The sequence below is a fragment of the Mercenaria mercenaria genome, chromosome 16 (genome assembly GCF_021730395.1).
Source record: "Mercenaria mercenaria strain notata chromosome 16, MADL_Memer_1, whole genome shotgun sequence".
Classification (NCBI taxonomy): domain Eukaryota; kingdom Metazoa; phylum Mollusca; class Bivalvia; order Venerida; family Veneridae; genus Mercenaria; species Mercenaria mercenaria.
The window spans coordinates 25,619,420-25,641,752 of NC_069376.1; the positions used below are offsets into that span (position 1 = coordinate 25,619,420).

The 22,333-nt window shown below is 35.6% G+C and overlaps 2 protein-coding genes across 6 annotated transcripts in view; both read left to right on the top strand.

Moving 5' to 3' along the window:
• LOC123544334 (WD repeat-containing protein 35-like) overlaps positions 1 to 16,994 on the top strand; it is a 50,251-nt gene extending 33,257 nt beyond the window's left edge. The window contains exons 18-32 of one of the 5 annotated variants that reach the window (XM_053526431.1): positions 664 to 732; positions 904 to 1,032; positions 2,151 to 2,357; positions 3,083 to 3,168; positions 3,438 to 3,581; positions 4,782 to 4,914; positions 5,606 to 5,668; positions 5,894 to 6,106; positions 7,391 to 7,534; positions 9,214 to 9,346; positions 9,918 to 10,004; positions 10,577 to 10,706; positions 10,984 to 11,052; positions 13,989 to 14,027; positions 15,669 to 16,994. In XM_053526431.1, the coding sequence (XP_053382406.1) occupies positions 664 to 732; positions 904 to 1,032; positions 2,151 to 2,357; positions 3,083 to 3,168; positions 3,438 to 3,581; positions 4,782 to 4,914; positions 5,606 to 5,668; positions 5,894 to 6,106; positions 7,391 to 7,534; positions 9,214 to 9,346; positions 9,918 to 10,004; positions 10,577 to 10,706; positions 10,984 to 11,052; positions 13,989 to 14,027; positions 15,669 to 15,834 (1,812 nt within the window). In that variant the 3' untranslated portion in view covers positions 15,835 to 16,994. Of the gene's footprint in view, positions 1 to 663; positions 733 to 903; positions 1,033 to 2,150; positions 2,358 to 3,082; positions 3,169 to 3,437; positions 3,582 to 4,781; positions 4,915 to 5,605; positions 5,669 to 5,893; positions 6,107 to 7,390; positions 7,535 to 8,131; positions 8,279 to 9,213; positions 9,347 to 9,917; positions 10,005 to 10,576; positions 10,707 to 10,983; positions 11,053 to 13,988; positions 14,028 to 15,668 lie in introns of those variants that run through there. The other 4 variants (XM_053526432.1, XM_053526433.1, XM_053526434.1 and 1 more) reach the window with 4 other exon arrangements.
• A 1,977-nt stretch (positions 16,995 to 18,971) lies between these two features.
• Positions 18,972 to 21,701, top strand: LOC123544335 (vitelline membrane outer layer protein 1-like). The gene is made up of 3 exons (XM_045330414.2): positions 18,972 to 19,209; positions 20,651 to 20,863; positions 21,419 to 21,701. Exons 1-3 carry the CDS (start codon positions 19,018 to 19,020, stop codon positions 21,677 to 21,679), a joined length of 666 nt encoding a protein of 221 aa, XP_045186349.2. The 5' UTR covers positions 18,972 to 19,017; the 3' UTR covers positions 21,680 to 21,701.
• The last annotated feature ends 632 nt before the right edge of the window (positions 21,702 to 22,333 follow it).

Genomic DNA, 22,333 nt, shown 5'->3' on the forward strand with positions numbered 1-22,333 from the left:
TATATTTCTTGGTTTAAACTTACAATTTTACATTGATTATACACATTAAGCTAACAAACCTTGATGACTGCTTTCTGGTCTTTGACTTCTGATGCAGGGAAACTTGTTTATAAGTCCCTCCAGCTCTATGTATGGAGGGGAGCCCAGGGCAGGGTTAGGTCTGGGACCACAGTAGCTTAGGAATCAGATGTAATCCGGGCTGCCCGCGAACAACCATCCTCATCAGGGTGTGCAACTGTTGGGACTGACACCAAAGTTTCCAACCTGGGTCACTGACTTGCCATTTAGGGAAGGTAGTTAGTTGTCTCCACGGGACTGTATAAAATTTAGGGGTTTTGCAACCATCTGCAGCCAATATTCAGCCACAATAAAAGTATTGATGTCAGACTGTTTAAAATCTTGTTTATTTGTTGGTTCTGGTTGCACATTTATGTGCCTATGGGATTCACTGTGGAAATCAGTCAAATGATTGTCAAGGGTCAGACATATTGAGTTTCTTTTCCAAGAACTATATATGTGTGTTCTCTTTTTGTCTGGTAGAGAAATCTGTATAGTGATCCCTCTTTGTCTGTCTTGTAGTTTTAGGTCTAAAAACTAGAGGTATGGGATTTAAGTAACAATTATTCAGTGTTCGCTTCATCTGACTTTACCTTTACCTTTCAGGATAATCATGAGTTGTTTGCAATGATGGAGAAGACAAGAATGTACATCTTTAGGAGCCTTGACCCTGAGGTAAGCGATGTTTTCTAGTGTAGTTGTGAATCATCATTTTTGTGTTGATATATCTGTACAAAAATAGCCTGATCAGTGATAAATTATGATGAAAATGAAATAGATTAATGGCATACCAAATATAAATTCAATTAACAAGCATTATTTCAAGAAAATACAACATATTTCCAGGAGCCTATCTTGAGCAGTGGATATATCTGCCAGTTCAATGACCTGCAGATCAAGACTGTGTTGCTAGACGAGATCATGAAAGATCCGGAGAGTCCGACCAAGGAATATATGCAGGAAATGGAGATCAAAGTCAGTAAATTGTGTTATATTATTAATTCTGTTCTTAAGTTTGACACAAATATTGTACATAGAAATGTATTGTAACCTTTTACTTACCCCTCGTCGATGTGGGTTCGAGCCTCACTTGGGGCATTGAATTCTTCATGTGTGGAAGCCATCTAGTTGGCTTGTGGAATGTTTGTGGTTATGTATTATTTCTTTCCGGACAGACACCTAGGGGTTTCCTCCACCATGAAAAGCTGGAAAGTTGCTGTATGACCTGTAATTGTGTTGATGTGACATTAAACCCAGTTTATCATGCCTGACTATATAAGGCATTCACTAAAATTACCCTAAACTTTTATTTCATAGAGATTTGAGATGGCCTCTTTGGCCAAGTGGTAAAGGTTGCTAGGTAAATCTCTAGCCCCTCACCACTGATGGTTTGTACTGTGCTTGGGATAAAGAATTATGTGAGGAAGCTATCGGTAACTGAAGAAGGTCCTACCTGGAATCCTGAAATGTTGTCAGTAGGGTCCATTGTAGGTGGAAAGTTACCATGTGACCTAAATTTTGTGAATGTGACTTAAAATTATAGGAAACACAGAGAGACATAGAGAATTGAAATCTAATATCACTGTGTAATCTGCATAGAAATTTGTAATTACAGTTCATACTCAATATCTCGATCTGACTTATCTCAAAGTTTCGGCCATCTCAAAGACATTTTCAAGTCCCATCCCAAAAGCATGTGTACAGAACTTGAAAATAATCTGTTTATACAGCTGTTTAAAACAGGTTTTCCAATTTGATTTGTTTTCTCGTGGTTTTTTTCTCGGTCTGACTTATCTCAAAGTTTCGGTATCTCAAAGACATTTTCAAGTCCCGTCCCAAAAGCATGTGTACAGAACTTGAAAATAATCTGTTTATACAGCTGTTTAAAACAGGTTTTCCAATTTGATTTGTTTTCTCGTGGTTTTTGATTTTACAGAAGCAGTTAATGGGGGATCTGATTCACAAAGACAGGAGTATTGCAAATTTACTGTAGTTGATATAAAACATGAATCAGTTTAACAAAAAACGAAAAATCCTGAAAAAATTAGCTTGCAATGAGTATGCATCTGTGCAATGTTTTGATTTTTTTTCAGTCCCTAAGAGACACTAGGGACCTGCTGGAGAAGATTGGTTTGCAGGATGCCCAACAGTTTATAGAGGACAACCCTCACCCAAGATTGTGGAGGCTGCTGGCCGAGTCTGCCCTCGAACAACTCAACCTGAAAATCGCTGAGCAAGCCTTTGTTAGATGTAAGGACTTTCAGGGCATTGAGTTTGTAAAAAGGCTGGGCAATTTGCAGGTAGGTGGTGTTAACATTGATATGTATCATGATTTTAAAACATCTTTTAATGTGTACTGAAATGTGTTGTGAACATCATAGCTTGATAATATTGCACCATAAGAAAAAGGCACATATGTGTAATAAAACTGTTTAAACTAGGTCTTATTTTGATGCATGTATTGATATTGAGTCAAAGTGATTGGTTTTAGGATTATACAGTCAAACATAAAGCAGCCCGCTTAGGGAGCAGCACAAAGTGGCTGCTTGGGACAAGCGAAAATAACGTAAAATCAGTTTGGAGTGTCAGATGACTTGCTGCTTAAGGCCAGGGACTGTTTCATACAGGTGGCCATTAAGGCAGATTCCGTTGTAACTTTCTGAAAACATATGAAATCAGGATCAAACATTATGGATGTCGTTGAGAAGACGTGAAGTATGCAATTTTCAGTCATGTTGGTTTAAGGTCACGGTCACATAATGATATCAAAGGTCAAATCAGGATCATTGTATGCCAGCACGCTTAGTCTAAAATCTTATCCAGTGACATTTTAATGTTGAATTTTTATTGGTTCATCTACCAACATATCTCTTCGGGCTATGATCATTTATTATGTATCAATTCACACAACCTTTGAAATGAAGCTTTTTTTTGGAGACATGCACTTTTTTTCAAAAGCAACCTATATTTTAGATAATCTACATTGTTTATCTACTGTATTTTTATATAGTACATTGATTTTCAGAATGAGAATATGAAACAAGCCGAGGTGGCTGCATACTTCCGTAGATTTGAGGAAGCTGAGAGGAAATACCTTGATATGGACAGAAGGTAGTGTTTAATTCAAGATTTGCTATTGTTTTCTTATTAAAGAAAATCGTTTTGATAAAGGGACCATTGCCCAATTTTAAAAATTAATTAAGCTCCAAATATTTCAATTCTGAGCCAAAGAACTCCAGTTTAAAACACGAAAGTTCTCCAAGAAAGCAAAAACTTTGTACTTTTCTTGGTCATTGTATAGAACAGTCATTTAGCTTTACACAGAGACCTTTTAAAGGAATTGAGAATTGATCAAACAAGAAGCTTTTTTCTTTTATCAGAGATCTCGCTGTGAGTTTGCGTAAGAAACTTGGAGACTGGTTCCGAGTTGTTCAGTTGTTAAAGACTGGTTCAGGGGGAGATGATCTTCAACTTGAGGAGGCATGGAATGCTATAGGAGATTACTATGCTGACAGACAGAAGTGGTGAGTTCATAAACATATCTCATAAATCTGTAATGAGATAATAATTAGATACTGTGAAATCATTAATATTCGTGGGGGCCTAGTTTCCGTGGATTTCATGGTTGAGTCAATCCACGAAATTTAATCCCAACAAGCAAGTATAATTCCCATTCATTTTATGTTATAAATTAGAAATCCATGAATTCATATCCCAACGAAATTGCTGTTTTGACCCAAACCACAGAATTTCATGCCCACAAAATTAAATGATTTTACAGTAATTTTGGTTATGATACAACTTTTGTTATTTGATAAACCTGTCTTGAGAAAATACTTTAATGGGTAAGTACACCATGAGATAATTATGTATTGAGATAAATATACAATGAGAAATTTCTGCATTATGATTCATTTTGTAATGTGATAATTCTGTAGTGAGATGATTTGTAATGTGATAATGTAATGAGATAAATTATGTGATTTGATAAATCTTGAATGGAGATAAATATGTAATGAGGTAAACAGATAATTATGTAATTTGATGATTATTATGCACTGGGAAAAAGCTTTAATGAGATAATTCTTCAATGTGATTATGATTTTATCTGATAGTTTTGAGGTTCAGTTACCAAGAAATTGACTACAGGTTGAAAAGAAAAATATCTGGCTTTGAAAGGAGATATTTATTCTGTTGAGGTACCCAGAAGAAGCTATAGTGTAATCTGGGAATCAGACTTCTTAAAATATGTGGCACAAAAATGAAACTTTTTGTATTGAAAAGCATTAGAAATTTTGCACCTTTGGAAACTTTGTAACTGTTTAAGTTTGATCATTTAAAATCAAGTATTAAAAACTTTCTTCCCGCTTGATGTAGTAAATATGAGCCGCGCCATGAGAAAACCAACACAGTGGGTTTGCGACCAGCATGGATCCAGACCAGCCTGCACATCTGCGCAGTCTGGTCAGGATCCATGCTGTTAGCTAACAGTTTCTCTAATTGCAGTAGGCTTTAAAAGTGAACAGCATGGATCCTAACCAGACTGCACAGATGCGCAGGCTGGTCTGGATCCATCCTGGTCACAAACCCACTATGTTGATTTTCTCATGGCACAGCTCAATTATATTGATATTACCCTCATTAAATATCAGTGAAATTCTTAACAAATGTAACATTCTCAAAGAGCTTTCTTATTTATCCCAGTTATTCTTTGATGTTTGCAGGCAGCAGGCAGTGACATACTATGTTCAAGGTCGGAATCAAGAACGCCTCGCTGAATGCTACTACATTCTTGAAGACTATGCAGGACTGGAGAAGATGGTTTCCAGCCTCCCAGAGAATCATAAACTTCTCCCTGTATGTTAGCATTTTAAATACTAGGAACTAAATTAAAATATAAGTTTTGTCAAAGCATTTTTCGCAACACAACATGTTTACTATACTGTACAGCACCAGTCACTTAAAATTGAATGGGGATGAGCAAAATGTTAGTTGTTCTGTTTTCGAGTGATCAAAACATAGAAAATATATGTCCACATAATTTCCTTTATAAGTGCTTGAGCACATTTGCCTTATAAGAACAGAATACACTTGAAATGGTAAATATTACACCTTAATGTAAGTATTCCGCAGGGATACTGTCAAAACATTGAATTTCGCGAGCATAAATGTACTGGTGTTTGCTTAAATGACTGCTGTTATTTTTGTGGGGTATGGGGGAGGAAGCCATCCAGCTGGCTTACGAAAGGTCGGTGGTACTACCTAGGTGTCTGCTTGTGATGAAATAATTCACGGAGATGTTCCTGGGATCTGCCTCCCCCATCAAAATTTTAAGCTGCAAAGTCGCCATATGACCTATGATTGTGTCTGTGTGACGTTAAACCCAACAAAAACAAATAAATCTCAGTACGCACTTATATAAAACTTTTGCTCTGGATAAGAATTTAAAGAGTATTGCCCCTTGTTTGAAATATTTGATTGGAATAGCTTTGATCATAATGCCAGACTGTTACTTGTTCCTTGATCTGTTTAAATTCTTCTTTTACAGGACATAGCTTCAATGTTTATGACTGTGGGAATGTGTACCCAGGCTGTTGATGCTTTCATAAAGGTTTGTATAATACTGTTTTAAAGCTATTTATATATTTTCGCCCTATTCTATTTTGAAAATTGCTTACGATGGTTCTGAATAATTATTTAAAATCAGAACTTACATGTTGCAGCAAGGAAATATTTAGACAGAGTTATGAGGAATTAAAATTAGAATTCGAGTCAGTTGTAATTCTAGCATTGTATGTAAAGAAATAAGTGAACTTTTCATTTTTTTTTTTTTCAGTGCAACCACGTCAAAGCTGCTATAGACTGCTGCGTGAACTTGAACCAGTGGAACATGGCTATTGACCTTGCAAAGGCACATAATGTACGGGAGATCGACTCACTTCTAGCTAAGTACGCTCAACATCTTCTCGAGAAAAACAAGATTGTGAATGCTATAGAGCTGTACAGGAAGGCCGGGCACCATCTTGAGGCAGCTAAGCTACTGTTTAAGGTATGAAAAATGAACCTTATTTTCATAGAAAACAAAATTTACCTACTGTCCATAGATAGTTGATAGTAGTTTTTAGAGAGATTTTGTTTACAGGTGCAAATTACAGTTAAATTAAATCTACTAAAATATATCTAATGCACATCTTTCACTTAATTAAAAAAATAAATTTTAGGTGCTTACTTCAAATACAAAAGATATCTCATTCAATGAATATAAGTTTACTAGATGTATAAACTTTGTTTTGTAGAACTACATTTGCAATTAAATGTCGTGTTTTACAGTAGTTTAGTCATTCTCATCCATCAGATGTTCGTCAAAATCCCGAGATGAACCTCTGATTTATTTCTGTTGTTTATTTGGTGAGCATGCGTACTCATAATTACTACCGGGAGAAGTTTCAGCCAATCAATGTTCGCCGCTATTTGGCACGCCGAATTGAAATTTCAAACAATATGTAAGCAAGGTAGTTGCTAACGATGGATAAGGCGATATTCCATGATTGCGGTTGATAAAGATTTATTTCTGTTATTCGATGTTAAGAAATTTACCTGAAGAGATGATAATATTCCTCGTAAGTCGGCATCGATATGAAAGGACGCGGTCACGCTTTTCACAGACGATTTTGATTGGTTCGCTACATTTTGTCGCGAAACTACGCTGATTGGCTGAAACGTTTTACCTGTAATGTAATCAAAACACAAATATCGGCAAAATGTGCCAGAGGTTCATCCGGGGAACCACGGTAGACCTCTGGTATGCAAAAATGTAGTTTAGTAAAAAACCTACCAGTTGTTTTGGTGGTATGACACATTTGAGCCACACCATGAGAAAACTAACATAGTGCTTTTGCGACCAGCATGGATCCAGACCAGCCTGTGCATTTGCGCAGTCTGGTCAAGATCCATGCTGTTCACTTACGGTTTCTCTAATTGTAATAGGCTTTGAAAGCAAACAGCATGGATCCTGATCAGACTGCGCAGGATCCATGCTAGTCGCAAATGCACCATGTTGGGTTTCTCATGGTGCGGCACATTTATACTTCGCTTAGCTTTATATGTGTTAGATGTGCACTATTTCAAATTTAATCATACTATTATTCTGTTTTTTTACACACATAAATACTATAGAGAAATGGTTCATATTTGGGTTGGATGTATGGAATGGAACCATTTGCCGGTGATCTTCCATCCTTAAAACTGTCGTATACCTTCAATAAATTGCAACTTGTTTATTAAACGTAAAAATACATCTCCATATTTAGTATTCACCTTTTTTGCCTTGTAGATTGCCAATGAACAGAGGGAGAAAAAACAGAAACCATTACATATCAAGAAATTGTTTGTACTTGGTGGCCTGTTGGTGGAGCAGTATCATGAAACTATGAAGATGACCTCTAGAGCAAAGGTCAAGGACAAGCGGGGTGCCATGGTAACATTTTTATTTATAATTTGTAATGTTAAATAACTTTAGGAGAGAAGATGGTGACTCATGTACTGGAAAATAATTTAGCAAGAATTTTGTGAGATCTCATGGCAGAATATGATTTAATGGTTTATGTTAGCTATGTAATGTGACTACATTATGATCAGTACTTGTGCTTTGGTATTATAAAGACTGAGGTCAGTTTTTGCTCCCACTAGTATTTCAACAACCTCCGGATCAGGATTCTCATGCTCTACCTCTACACCACTGTACCGCCCCAAAATGCTTTCAGTTTAATTTGCTACAGGTGTGATGATGATTCATTATAAAAAAGGCTACCTAGATGTCGAGTATAGATCTGTCATGTGATTTCAGCAAAAAATGATGATAAGGAAAGTAGCTCAAATAGCTCAACAGAGCAAAAACAGCTGAGAGAACTGTTTCAGTCTGCAATTATGCGACTACCATTTTTTACGCCATTGTCTTATTTAGTGTCTGTATACCTTAGGTATTGTTACAGGTTTATTCTTGGTAAATTTGTGGTAACATTCTACTAACAGTTCTTTATAAACACATTCATATTTATATGTTTGATCCAATCAGTATGGACCAGAGGTACTTTTTTTCCACGCATCTATTTTCATGTTGTTTGTTGTTTATGTTGATATTTCTTATTTCATTTCCTTTCATATTCACTGTAGAACTGTTGTTTTTAAATGTTTGGTTTTAGCATAATTTGACATACAATAGCAGTGTCTTTGTGTTGTCTAATATTATACTATAAGATGTTAAATTTTGTTTATTTTTGTTTATTTGTGTTTTATGTGGTGATAACCAGTCAAGACAGACTGCGTTCTGTTACTGTGATGTAGTTCCTTTATCAGTTTGCTTCAAACTTTTAAATAAAATTTCTGCACATATCATCAGTTTGATAAAGGGAAGTTACTCCATAGCCCTGTTCAGTAAAGTGAGATAACTCTTGATTAGACGTTCAATAAAGCTGTATTTGTAGTCCCATTCAAATGCATATTACAATTAGACGAGAAATGATCATTTAAACAACAGCTGTGATATACATGTATGTTCATAATTCTTTATTGTAGTGATTAAATGATCATTTAAACAACAGCTGTGATATATGTTCATAATTCTTTATTGTAGTGTCAAATGGGTAAGCACAACCCTGTACGTCTTTAAAAAATATCATAACAGTTCACTACCTTAGCTCAGTTGTGAGAGCGCAGATCTACAGATGTTCTCCACCTCTGATTCATGTGGAGAAATTGGCAATTACTTGATGGTAATAGGCTAGAACTGTAACAGAATCCAAGAATACTGTTTAGCTTACCTGCCTCCCATTACTTGAATGAAATGCTGTTGAAAATTTACACTAAACCCAAAACAAACAAATAAATATACTGCAAAAGTTTTAAAATGAGCCACGTCATGAGAAACCCAACATAATGGCTCTGCGACCAGCATGGATCCAGACCAGCCTGCATGTCCGGTTTCTCTGATTGCAATGGGCTTTGAAAGCGACTAGCATGGATCTTGACCAGACTGCATGGATGCGCAGGCTGGTCTGGATCCATGCTGGTAGCAAAGCCATTATGTTGGTTTTCTCATCTTGCGGCTCAAATATGTTTTGTTACATAAGACTTTAGATTTTGCAAATAATGTTACAGGCAACATCGGCTCTGGCAGGGTTTCTAGAGGAGGATACAGCAGCGGTGTCAGACACCAAGCTGATAGAGAATGCGTGGCGGGGAGCAGAGGCGTATCATTTCTACCTACTAGCACAGAGGCAGCTTCAGGAAGGTAACAGAGTAGTAAATTTGACTTGAGAAATGTTAAGTTTGAGGTTATTGGAGATACCAGCAGAAATTCATGTTTGGGAATCATAGAAGTGCAAAATATTGGTAAAAAAGTGATTCATAATGACATTAGACAATTTCTGTTGGGCCTTTGTGGCAGAGTGGTTAAGGTCACTGACTTTGAATCACTTGCCCCTGCAAATGTTGTTGGGCGTTGAATTCTCTATGTGAGGACATGTGTATTTTACTTTCTCGTAGTTTATTGAAATATATCAATCAAATACTGTTACTGTAGAACTAAAAAATACATGTAGCTTCAGTTTTACCTACTCAAGTCATTTTTCAAAGGCAATACATTCAAATCTATATTACGCAGCCAGCCAAGGGCGTGGAACCTTTCGGTTGCATACAGCAGGTTGTTGATGCATAAGACAAATTGAAATTAGAATGAAAAGTTGGGATGCTTAAGACAACTTGCTGCTTAATACAGGTAAACTCTTAAGACAGGTTCATCTGTAGAAAGTGTATTTTTTTGACAAAGTTTGATATTGTATGAGAAATAATGTCTTCCACAGGGTATGTTGACTTGGCTATGAAGACTGCTATAGGTCTTAGAGAATATGAGGATGTTCTGGACCCGGCTGATATCTTCTCGTTACTAGGTAGGTTTTCAGTAGTGTCACCCCATAATTTCATATTACTTGACCACTACGTGTCTTTTGAAGTATTTTCAAATATCTTAGCAAAATAAATTCATTCCCCATTGTTCACCATAATGAAACTACATGCAGAACTTAACTTTCAAACATCTCAGTGCAAAACAAAAGTTGAACGGTGATATCAGAGGTCAGTTTGGGGATTATTTCTTGTCAGTTTCATATTGTGTTTCCCCCACTGGAAGGATTTTCAGGTAGCACAAATGTAAACCATAATAAATTGTGCACAAAATAACTTTAATTTGGTCATTTTGTACATTGAGACCAAAGGTAAAATTTCATGTTTAAGGTCATATGGTGAGAACAAAGATGAAATAGGCAGTACATTTACATCCAAGCAGACTTTCACTCCATGTAAATAAATGATGCCAGGATTGAACCTTTTTAATTTGAACATATTCAGATAGATGTATTTTATTTGTAAAGTGAATAGTGCGGTTCACAAGGGGCTTAAGTTTTATTTAGTCTGTTGCTATTTAAAGTGAGTATTCTGTTAATTCTTTTTTTTTAAATTCCAGCTCTGACTGCAAGTGCAAATAGGGCATTTAGGATATGTTCTAATGCTTTTATAAAGTTGGAGACGTTAGATACCCTCAGTCCAGAACATAGACAACAGTATGAGGAGCTGGCCTTGGAAATATTTACCAAGTAAGTTACATGGTGGTGTTTAAATAGGCATTTTTGCAATGAAATTTGATGCCAGTTAGATTAGATAATTTGGCAGCAATGTGTAATAATGATGAGTGTTATTTCAATAACTTATATTCAAAAGTATGTCAGAGTTATTTATACATGAGCAAAATACTGATTGAAAAGGAGTTTTTTGACAAACGTCATAAGTTAATATTCATTGCAGAGGGATAATTGAAAATTGGGTTTATTATGCATTTAAAGTTACACTGGACCTTTGTTATGATTATTTCAGACACAGTCCAAAGGATAACAGAAACACAACTATAGAGTGTACAAGTTGTTCAAGCACCATCCCTGACTGGTATGTAGTAACTATTTAATATTTGGGTGGTTTTCAAAATAATGAAGCTTTTTCTTTTCTCTCACCTTACTTTAATTCAGTTTAGTTTTAGAATGTATTTTGGGGCAAATTATATCCAAATCAATGTAGTCAATAAATGCGTGCAATTTCAGCTTAATGACTCAAACAGTTTTGAAGTTATATTAAATTATATAGCTAATTTTGTCCCCTGTGCACCCAAAAAAGTGTGACATTTTACATGAAGTATAGTTTTCAACTGTGGCTTACTTTTTAAAACCATGCTTTTTTGTTACAGCTTTGGCTTTTTCGTGTAACTTAAACTCTGCACATTTAAATAAAATACTTCTTTTCATTACCTACATCTTATTGTTACCAATATTTCACATCTTGTGATGGAACCCCCTTCACAAAAAATAGTGAAAAAAATACTAGATTTAAATGTTGAACACTACAATTTCATAACCCTATTACTTTTCTAAAGTCTTAATGTTTTTCTAAAATCTTTATCCTTTCAACTGTGAAGACACAGTATGATTTTTTTCTTTAATAAATCAACTTTCTCAGAAACCTGATGGATGTCTATACACCTAAAAATGTCCCCTGTGCACCTTTTCAGTTGTTAAGTGTCAGATTTCTTTTATTCTTTAAATAAAATGGGATTTTACTTTATTTTCCTTGAAAGGGAGTTACAACAGATACAAAAGCAGCATTCAACTTCACATATTACTGACTGTTAAACATTCACAGAGCCAAAAGTGATGTCCCCTGTGCACCCTTTTTTGACATTATATCAATTATCATAGCATTACTGTAATTTGTGGAGGCAGTTCTATATTCTTAGCAGTGTGAATGCAAAATTTAGGCATTACTTGATAATTTAGCATTATATAAGAAGCCCTGGACAATTTAAAATTCATTGTTTGCATTTTTTTCTGAAGTTGCCAATTTTCAAGTTTAAAAGTGGAAACATCAATTTTATTGCTTCTTAAGCTCTTAAGTTTACCTAAATATGTAAATGTTCACTAGTGAATAATGTGTAGTTGAAAGAATTTTACTTACCATGAACATATTCTATGAATAAATATTTTGATACAATTTGTCCCCTGTGCACCCTTTTTAGTAACATTATAAAGTATGTATCAATTTTACTATTCCATTTTATCATGCATGGCATTTTGTCATTTTTCTACTATGAATAAGCACTGCATGTAAACTAAATGATTTCAATGTGTTAGTTATGTATAAAGTCACTTATTTTTTCATTTAAAGCATTACATTCTGTTGAATTTTCATGTTTTTGTAGTGAAAATTTTCAATTTTGTAGTTATTTTGTGGAATAAACTAATTTTTTAATAGTACTTGTCTAAAGTTGATTACCATTAGTCTTTTTATGAATAGAAAACTAATAATGGATGAATATTACACTGATCTTCAGTATGTGTCCCCTGTGCATCTGTAAAATAACTCAATTTTGAGCTGACAATTCTAGAAATTAGAATTACTGGACATTCTTGAAATTTGGCATGTGGTTTATAAACATGCAAAGTGGGAGTTAAAAATAGGTTTTATAATTATATGTTAGTTATTTTGCATTCAGCAACAACTTTTCTAGGTAAAGTTTTATTTTCATGTCAGATTTGTGCAGAAAGGGTGATTTTAAAAACCAATGTCCACAAACATATGATTAAATAAGTTTCAAACCATACACATACACCCATTACTTATCATTTATGTTGAAAAAATTACTGTTATACATATTTCCTTGTCATAAAACACTGCAACATTTATCACCCATCTTTCGGGAAATTCACTGAACTTTCGAATTAAAGGCTGAAATATTTTCTTATTGGCATTTCTCAACACTTTCTGAGAGTTATTTCCTTCAAATTTGAAGTATTTGCTATCATAAAAAATAGGTGACCACCCTAAGAAATAAGTTTGAATTTTCAACCCCTATGTCACACTTTTGCTTCATTATTTTGAAAACCACCCATTTCTAGATTTTAAACATTGGTGAAAGGTATGGGGAAACACTGCTCGGCCTAAGTGCTGCAATATGATTTCAGAAATTTCAGGGCTGTTTGTACTGTAACACAGTTGTATTATTGTTGTAGATGTTTATTACCTCGACTATTTGAAGAATAGGGGAACTATCCTACTCGCCACGGCGTGGGCGTGAGCGTGAGCATCACACAAATGTTAGAGTTTGCGTACCACCCCAAATATTTTCAAAGTCCATTGAGATATTGCTTTCATATTTTGCATACTTGTTTACCATCATGACCCCAGTCTGTAAAAAGGAGGAGGCAACTCTATCAAGCGTTTTGACTGAATTATGGCCCCTTTTTGACTTAGAATAAATGTTAAAGTTTGCATACCACCCCAAATATTTTCAAAGTCCATCAAGATATTGCTTTCATATTTTGCATACTTGTTTACCATCATGACCCCAGTCTGTAAGAGGAGGAAGCAACTCTATTAAGCATTTTGACTGAATTATGGCCCCTTTTCAACTTAGAATAAATGTTAAAGTTTGCGTACCACCCCAAATATTTTCCAAGTCCATTGAGATATTGCTTTCATATTTTGCATACTTGTTTACCAGCATGACCCCAGTCTGTAAAAAGGAGGAGGCAACTCTATCAAGCATTTTGACTGAATTATGGCCCCTTTTCGACTTAGAATATGCTTATTATAATGTTAAAGTTTGACTCATAGCTTATATTATACTATCAAGCACTGAGAATAGTCGAGTGCGCTGTCCACTGACAGCTCTTGTTTTTATTTTACCCTAGTATTCTTTCTTTATTTTAATATTACATTCTCATTTTCAAATAGGGACAACTTGCACCTATATTTTACATTTTGGTTTTTTCTAAGCATGATCTTTCTATACAGGTTTGACTGTATATTAATAAATATTCCTTATAATTTAGGAAAAAGGAAGAGAATTTAGGTGCTAGAGGAGTAAACAGGTCTGAACTGGTTACTTTGATCAGTTAAAATGTTAGACTGGTTGCTTTAATTAATTAAAACGTTGACTGGTTACTTTGATCAGTTAAAATGTTAGACTGGCTGCTTTAATTAATTAAAATGGTTGACTGGTTACTTTGATCAGTTAAAATGTTAGACTGGCTGCTTTAATTAATTAAAATGGTTGACTGGTTACTTTTACGACTGTTTACTCGTTTTTAATCAGTTAAAATGTTACACTGGTTACTTTTATTAGTTACTTTTTTCAGTCAGTTAAAATATCAGACTGGTTACTTCTGTCAGTTAAAATGTTTGACAGGTTATCTTTGATGAGCTAAAATGTTTATTCTTCTGTTCTTTTGTTGACTTGTTTTGCAGTCATTTTGTTTAGAAGCATTTTTGCACTTGAATTCCTAGTTTTATAATGTTAAGGATGGTCATTGTTCAGATTGTTTGCCTATCTAGCTTTTAGTTTAAGATCATCTTATTTCTCCCATAAAAGACTTAAGTAAGTATAAATTCTAGAAATAAAAGTTTGTTTAAAGCTTAGCCATAACAACCCTACCTTGCTGGAATGATGGTTACATAGTTTAATTTTGCCAATAGAAACCAGTATTGGCTCTAACTCTGGTTCCAAAGTTATGAAAAAAAACAACTTTGGAGACCTGTCAAAGACTTTAACCAAACCAGCTCACCCATTTAGATCAATAAGGAGAGCGCAGATCTATGGATCACGAGGTCATGAGTTCGATCTCTGGGCGGGGTGTATGTTCTCTGTGACAATTTGATAGAAGACATTGTGTCTAAAATCATTCGTCCTCCACCTCTGATTCATGTATGGAAGTTAATTTAGCAGTTACTTGTGGAGAACAGGTTTGTACTGGTACAGAATCTAGGAACACTGGTTAGGTTAACTGCCCGCAGTTATATGACTGAAGTACTGTTGAAAAATGGCGTTTAACCCAAAACAAATAATAAACTAACATGACCATAGATTAAATACAAACTAATCTCAGAAGCTGTTGATTAGATCATCAGTTGGACTGGCCTTTGAACTCTGTAACATAGCCTTGGGCCCTTGTGAACTATTTTAGTAAGTAGTATGAAACCTATATTCACATTTTTATGCCGCCGAAGGGAGGCATATTAGTTTTCAACTGTCCGTCAGTTCGTTCGTTCGTCACAACGTTAACTTTTTGCATGAAGGCACTTTACTCGCGAACCACTGCACCCAGGACCTTCAAACTTCTTCACATGCTGATAGTACTTATTGAGTACACGACCCCTATTGACTTTGGGGTCACCAGGTCAAAGGAGGTCAAGGGGGTGGGGGGGGGCATTTGTCACCATTAGTGAAAGCTCTTGTTCTCAGTTTCAGTCTCAACTGAGTTAGATATTGAAACTTTGTGTCTATTAATTTTATATCAAAATTGCATGTGTAACAATATGATGTTAAGTTAATGACTATTTTCAAGCTGATGGCCAGTCTCATGTGGAATTTTTTACTGGAGTTCAGTTTACTATTAAAATAATTTCAGTCTCAGACTTTGTTGAGACCAAAAGTGTTTTGTAAACATGGGGCGAGGTTATAAGTCAAATAAATCTTTAGATGATGTTAAATAGTTCTTTATTCCCTATTTCAGGTCTAATGCATGTCCAAGCTGCGATACAAAGTTCCCAACATGCATTGTGACAGGAAAGCCATTAATGGAATACCAGTTTTGGATGTGCAGTGCGTGTAAACATCGTGCGTACGAGTCTGAAATCGCTCAGCGTCAGACGTGTCCGCTGTGTCACACCCCTGTGTAGATATCACCAGAACTGACTGTCCGTTACATTCCTGTGTCTGTTACACTCCTGATGCACAGTTACAGAAAGCTACCAAATCTTGACTCTAGCACTTTCAAAACTCTTTGTGGATTCTCAAACTGATGGGAAATGGAAAGCAAAAGCTAAGGAATTTAAACTGAAATGGAAAGTTTTCTGAGAATTCAGAGCTGTCACGTATCTTAAAGAACAGGTTCCTGCTAAGGTTACATGATATTTGTCAAGAATAAACTTTTTCAAAATTTTGCCTCACAAGGACTAACCTTTCAGGTAAAATTTGGCCTTTATCTGAAATAAAAAGAAACTCACTATTCACAAAATTAGAAAGTATTATTACTATGAATACCGGTAGCCTTATTGTCACAATATGGCTATATACAATGTATTTAGCAAATAGTCTAATGAACAAGCCTATTCAAGTCTCTAGTGTCAACTTCTAGACTTGTGAAAATATCAGATTTTAGAATATACATGGATTAAATGATTGATAGGCTTGCACAATTGATACACTATAAGAAGTTAAAGAGGCATGATATTTGATTAATATGTTATAAAATAACTTTTTTTCCTTATGTGATTTCAAATGTGTACTTTGTGGATAATGCAGTTGGTAGACTTTCTTTATAATTTACAACAAGAGTGATATAGATAAATTCTGTGCATTTCATTTGAGACATCATGATTGTTGACTTGTTTTCGTTTCAATCAAAGTATTTACTTTAGCTTTTAAGAAAAACAAAGATACATGTACAAAAATCTGGAAGGGTACCCCTTAAAAATGATGTAATAATTGAGTCGTGCCATGGGAAAACCAACATAATCGGTTTGCGACCAGCATGGGTCCAGACCAGCTGGTCAGGATCCATGCTGTTCGCTAATGGTTTCTCTAATTGCTATAGGTTTTGAAAGCGAACAGCATGGATCCTGACCAGACTGCGCAGATGTGCAGGCTGGTCTAGATCCATGCTGGTCGCAAACCCACTATGTTGGTTTTCTCATGACACGGCTCATATATTCTTAAGAAATGTATGTTTATTTATTAATTTATTTTAACATATCAGTTGTGATTTTGTTAAGGTGATTACAGTTCTTCTATTTATTTTTATTCTAATAGATAGATGATTTTTTCTATGAAGATTTATCTTTTGTTGTTATTTATCTTGCCAAAAAAAAATTGAAATATAATTTAAATGCTTTCAAATTAAGCTGCAGTCAGATCTGTGTGACGACTGCAAGGATCCGGGGAGTAACTTCCGTATACATGATGCATCATTCACACACATTTTACTCATATAAACTCAAAGTCATCATAGTGGCACAACATCACTGATAGCAACTGATCTTAAATTTTATCGAAAGCCCACCCAATGTTTGTTTAAACGCGGTTTAAATGCATTTACTGAGGGTGCTGAAACTACATTATCAGGTAATTCGTTCCAGGTATCGATTACTCTCTTGACTGAAAATACTTTTCGGTCTCAGTTCGGAGTTATTTCTTCTCTTACATAATTTATACCTGTTACCCCTAGTTCTGTTATGACCTACCAAGGAGAAAAACTTTTCGCTATTAACTTTATCGTACCCATTGAGGACCCTGAACACCTGTATTATGTCCCCCCTAAGCCTTCTGTATTCCAGAGCAGGTAAGCCCAACAGCCTCCATCTTTCGCAGTATTCCATATAACTTAAATCTGCTATAAGCCTAGTTTTATCATTGACACTATAGCTATGAAACTGTCATCCGACTTACTTTCATAACTTTTTTTTTTCATCTTCAAGCACCAATTTAAATTCAATTTGTTTCAGATCTCGCGATTAGCCAAATCTAATTTTCCCGTCCTTTCCGCTTGTGCTATTACAGAAGAAATATCGAGAAGGATATTTTACGGTACTGTAACGGTCTGTTTAATCTGATTTTGGAATCATAAATGGGAGTCCTTGGCAGAGTGGTTAAAGTCACTGGCTTTGAATAACTTGCCCCTCTCCACCGTGGGTTCGAAACCTCGCTAGCGATGTAGAATTATTTCATGTGGAAGGTGGGGGGAGGGTGGTGGGGACGGCGGTATGTAGCCGGCTTGCTGAAGGCCAGTGATTCCACCCAGATGCGCCACCTGGGGGTTTTCTCCACCATGAAAACAGTCGCCACATTTTCTATAATTGTCTCGGAGTGACTTTAAAACCGATCGAAAACAAACAATAGTTGACCTCATAAATCAGTGTTACTTAAGTTGACATTTTATGAGTCAGATATGCATACATCTAAATACATTCCATGTCACATCAATTTTCCGCTTTTTGTGATACATACATTACAACACAAGACACGTGAATAAAGTATAATATACTAGTAATACCCAGTGGATTGACTTATTTACACATGTAATCTAACGAAAGTGATTTCTAAATTTCGAAAATTAGATAGTTTGAGATGTGCCGCACAAGCTATAAAAGAGTGTTGAGGTACTTCTGCACGTTTGGATCGAAATTTTTTCTACAATGAAGAATTTGATTAAGCACTGATTTTTCAAAACTTCAGAATATACCAAGAAAATTCAGCAAATAAAATAGATAGGGTCGTGTGCTTGATTTTTTTGCTAGACTGATTTGAAAAATTTGGACCTCAAACAATATTCCATAATGGGGGGTCTATGGGAAAACCGTAACTTTCATAACATTTGCGCGAATAGAATTTTTTTCTACAATGTAGATTTTTGATGAAACTTCTCACAGTTGTAAGTAAACATATGGCCTATAATATGGTGAAATAAAATGTATAGGTCCGTGCACTTATTTTTGAGATATTTGACCAAGATTAAAGTGAACCGGACATTTTAAGCAGATTTTAGGACATTTTTTTTAACGTGTCATGTTTTAATATCATATTTTGACTTTAGAAATATAGCAACAGTGCTAGTGTAATAAATTTTCTCACAGTTTTCGATTAAATCATAAAATTATTCTCATTTCCGTACGCCGAATCCAGGCTTTATTCTACGTTTTCCGGATAAATGACGTTACGCCATCACTTCCGGTTTATCAAACGTGCAGAACTACCTTAAGGCGAAGTGATTCCATGCGAGGCAAATGACGTTTCACATAATTTGAGGACACCTTATCTTATAAAAACCTGATAAGGATACGGGCTTAGTACGAACACATAGGAATATGCAAAAGACGTTTTTCTTTTTGTTACTTTTCCTGTCTTGTTTGAGAACAGGACCTTCCTTTCTAATAGCTGGGAATGCACCACGACGCGTTGTGAAAATTTTGAAAGTGACAAATGGTGCACCATGGGGACATTGGGGACCGCCTCAGTATTGTGCGGAAGGTACTTACGCGATTGGATACTCATTGAAGGTACATTTGTATATCATGTTTTCTCAACAGTCAAAATAGTTAAACTACGCGTTTTGTGCTAGTTTATTAGAACCTTTAAAACACGCACGCACGCAGCAAACATACACACAAGAAAACAGCAAAACATATTTATTACATCTTAAGATTTATATCTCTGTCAATGATAAAAGATAATTGCAGTTATATAAACCCATCCGGTTCGGAATGAATGTTTCTGACGTCAGAAGAGATATCACTTCTCCAATAACTCATTCTCATTCTGCATCATTGCTTTTATCATTTTATGTTTTTGCTTGCTTGGGTTGTGTTCTATGCTTCCAAAGGATTTTCATATAGATTATATCAACTTACTCAAAGCTGTCTGGAAGCGGCGTATGGTGGGCGTAAAACGGCTCCCTGTACTTGGAGTGTTAATATGAGCCGTGCCATGAGAAAACCAACATAGTGCGTTTGCGACCAGCATGCACATCCGCGCAGTCTGGTCAGGATCCATACTGTTCGCTTTCAAAGCCTATTGCAATTAGAGAAACCGTTTTAATGGTTATTTTGGTATGAAATACAAGGTGCATAACTAAAGTGCGCTCGGAGGCGCTCGACATCAGCACACTTTAAACGTTAATGTATTTCATACGCAAATAGTAACCAGTAAACCGTGATTCAGTTCCGACGCAGAAACAGTATTATCACATTGCAGTAAAACATACTGCCTGATTTAGATAAAAAGTCTTGGTTTCTACATCGAAGACCTTATTTTTGCCAAGGCAATTTAAATTCAGTGACAGTTCTTCCAATAAATGCTCAAATATGAGAAAACTTAGAAATGACTAAAAGTTGTAAATTTCTATGTGTGGTGATTAAAATTATGGTATGACCGGCAAATCAATCGTCTATATTCCTATATGCAAATTTAAAAATTTCTCCTTCGAATGCTTAGAAAATTTTGCGAACCAGTACCACGATAGTTCTTGACCTTTAAGGGATACACTTGCGAAATAGTACATGAAAAATTAAAGTCCTTTTCATTATTGCGGAATCGATGTTTCGATGAATTCGAGGAATTTTTAATTTGACAATACATATATAACTGTGCACTTTTCATTATTTTGCTAACCCTACTTACGTATGCCGTATGAAAATTGCTATAGAATATCATATTTCCAATTTCCTTTTCAAATACAATCCATTTTTTTTTTACTACGGAAAAGGTTCGTGTTCAAATTATTGATCGGACAATCTGTCACATCTTTTCGCGACTTTACATATAATATTTCATACATAGAATTAAATGTTATGTAGTCACGTTGTGACAGCATGATTAATTCGATAATATAAGATCTTTCTGCCGCGTAAATTAGTATAGATAAATCATGTCTTGAAAAAAATACCAGACACCACGAGTTTCAACTGATTTGTCCCTGTATGCTAAAATATATATTTTAAGGTTGAAGGTGTCCAAGGCAATGGGGACGACACGGCTTTAAACGCAATCGCTTTGCACTGCAAGGGACTGGATGACGTACGATCTGGTGGGGCAATCACGTCTACGCAAGGAAATTGGGGGAACTGGCTACGCAGCGTATCGTGCCATGACATAAATGGAAGAACACCTTCGTTTCTCACAGCATATGCTCTTCAAGTTGAACAGTCAATAGGGGTATGTATAGATTTCTTATGTACTAAGAGATTTATTTCGTAATAACGTGACGTTTTTATTTTATTCCGTAAATAAAAAAAAAGGCGCAATTCTCATCACTTTGCTAACCAAACCTACATATGCCGTAACATATTTCAAGTTTTTCTTCCACTGCAATCCCGTTTTTTTCTAGTACGGCTCAAAATTAGTCGTGGTTTTCTGTACTCCTTCAACACGGAAGTAAGAAACACGACGATATTAGGTAAACCGCTACGTATGCATCTTCCATTTAAAATTAAGACAAAATTAAGCCGCACCATGAGAAAACCAACATAGTGCATTTGCCACCAGTATGGATCCAGACCAGCCTGCGCATCTGCGCAGTCTGGTCAGTATCCATACTGTTTGCTAACGGTTTCTCTAATTGCAATAGGCTTGAAAAGCGAAGAGCATGGATTCTGACCAGACTGCGTTGATGCGCTGGCTGGTATGGATCCATGCTGGTCGCAAACGCACTATGTTGGTTTTCAAATGGTGCGGCTCAAATTAAAATTTTATCCCTGTTTCTTTCAACAGAAAGGTGACGACACTGCCGCAAATTACGTAAAGTTTGCCTGTAGAGACTTTGCAGCGACAATACGCCCCTATGAACTCACTGCACCACCTGGACAAGGATCGTTCGGCAATATGGGAAGCTGGAGCGAAAACTGTCCAGCAAATTCTGCAATTTGTGGATTACAGACAAAGGTGGAAGAGGTACAGAATGGAGGTGACGATACCGCTTTAAATAATGTGGAATTCCATTGCTGTGAAGAGAATTTAGAAGCAGGAAAATAAATTACTCTTATGTTTGACATAATTTATATATTATCTGGGAAATCCAGTTTTCGAAAATCTATAAAGGCGATGAAATCACTGGAAGTTGCCTTTGTCTATACGTTATACGTTTTATATGACAAATTTTGTAATGCTGACAAAATATGCATAACATGCATAACATGCATTTATGATGGAGTCAGTTTTGCCATTTCGAGACTATTCCCTAACGTAGGATTTGGTCATTGTTAGTTTAAAAAGAACCGGGCAATCTCGTGTTTATTCCTCAGTTATATCTCGATATTGTACAGTGTCTATATAATCAAAGTAGCGAAAGTACAGAAAGGCTGGCGACCACAAAACACTGAATGACACTGTGGTAAATTAATTTTACAGTTCATTGTTTCGTGCAGAAACTTTCGTTTTCTAAGACAAATCAAATTGTACCATAAATACAATTAAATGTTATTTTTGTTGCCTAGGAAACCGAAATTCAAAACGATTCATTCACCATGAGAATATAGTTAACAGACCCGTGATGAAACCAAAATTAACGGTTAAGTTAATTCTCAATTTGTCACATAAATGACATATAATATGCATGCCATGCACGACAACGTCATACTGCTTTCACGGCGTTATATACACGTCATGCACGACGACGTCACACTTCTT

What these genes read in the sequence shown, in the direction of transcription:
- LOC123544335 (XM_045330414.2), top strand. Translation starts at nt 19,018, where the DNA reads ATGCAAAAGACGTTTTTCTTTTTGTTACTTTTCCTGTCTTGTTTGAGA. An exon ending in CGATTGGATACTCATTGAAG is followed by an intron (nt 19,210 to 20,650) that starts GTACATTTGTAT and finishes ATATATTTTAAG; the next exon opens with GTTGAAGGTGTCCAAGGCAA. An exon ending in AAGTTGAACAGTCAATAGGG is followed by an intron (nt 20,864 to 21,418) that starts GTATGTATAGAT and finishes TTCTTTCAACAG; the next exon opens with AAAGGTGACGACACTGCCGC.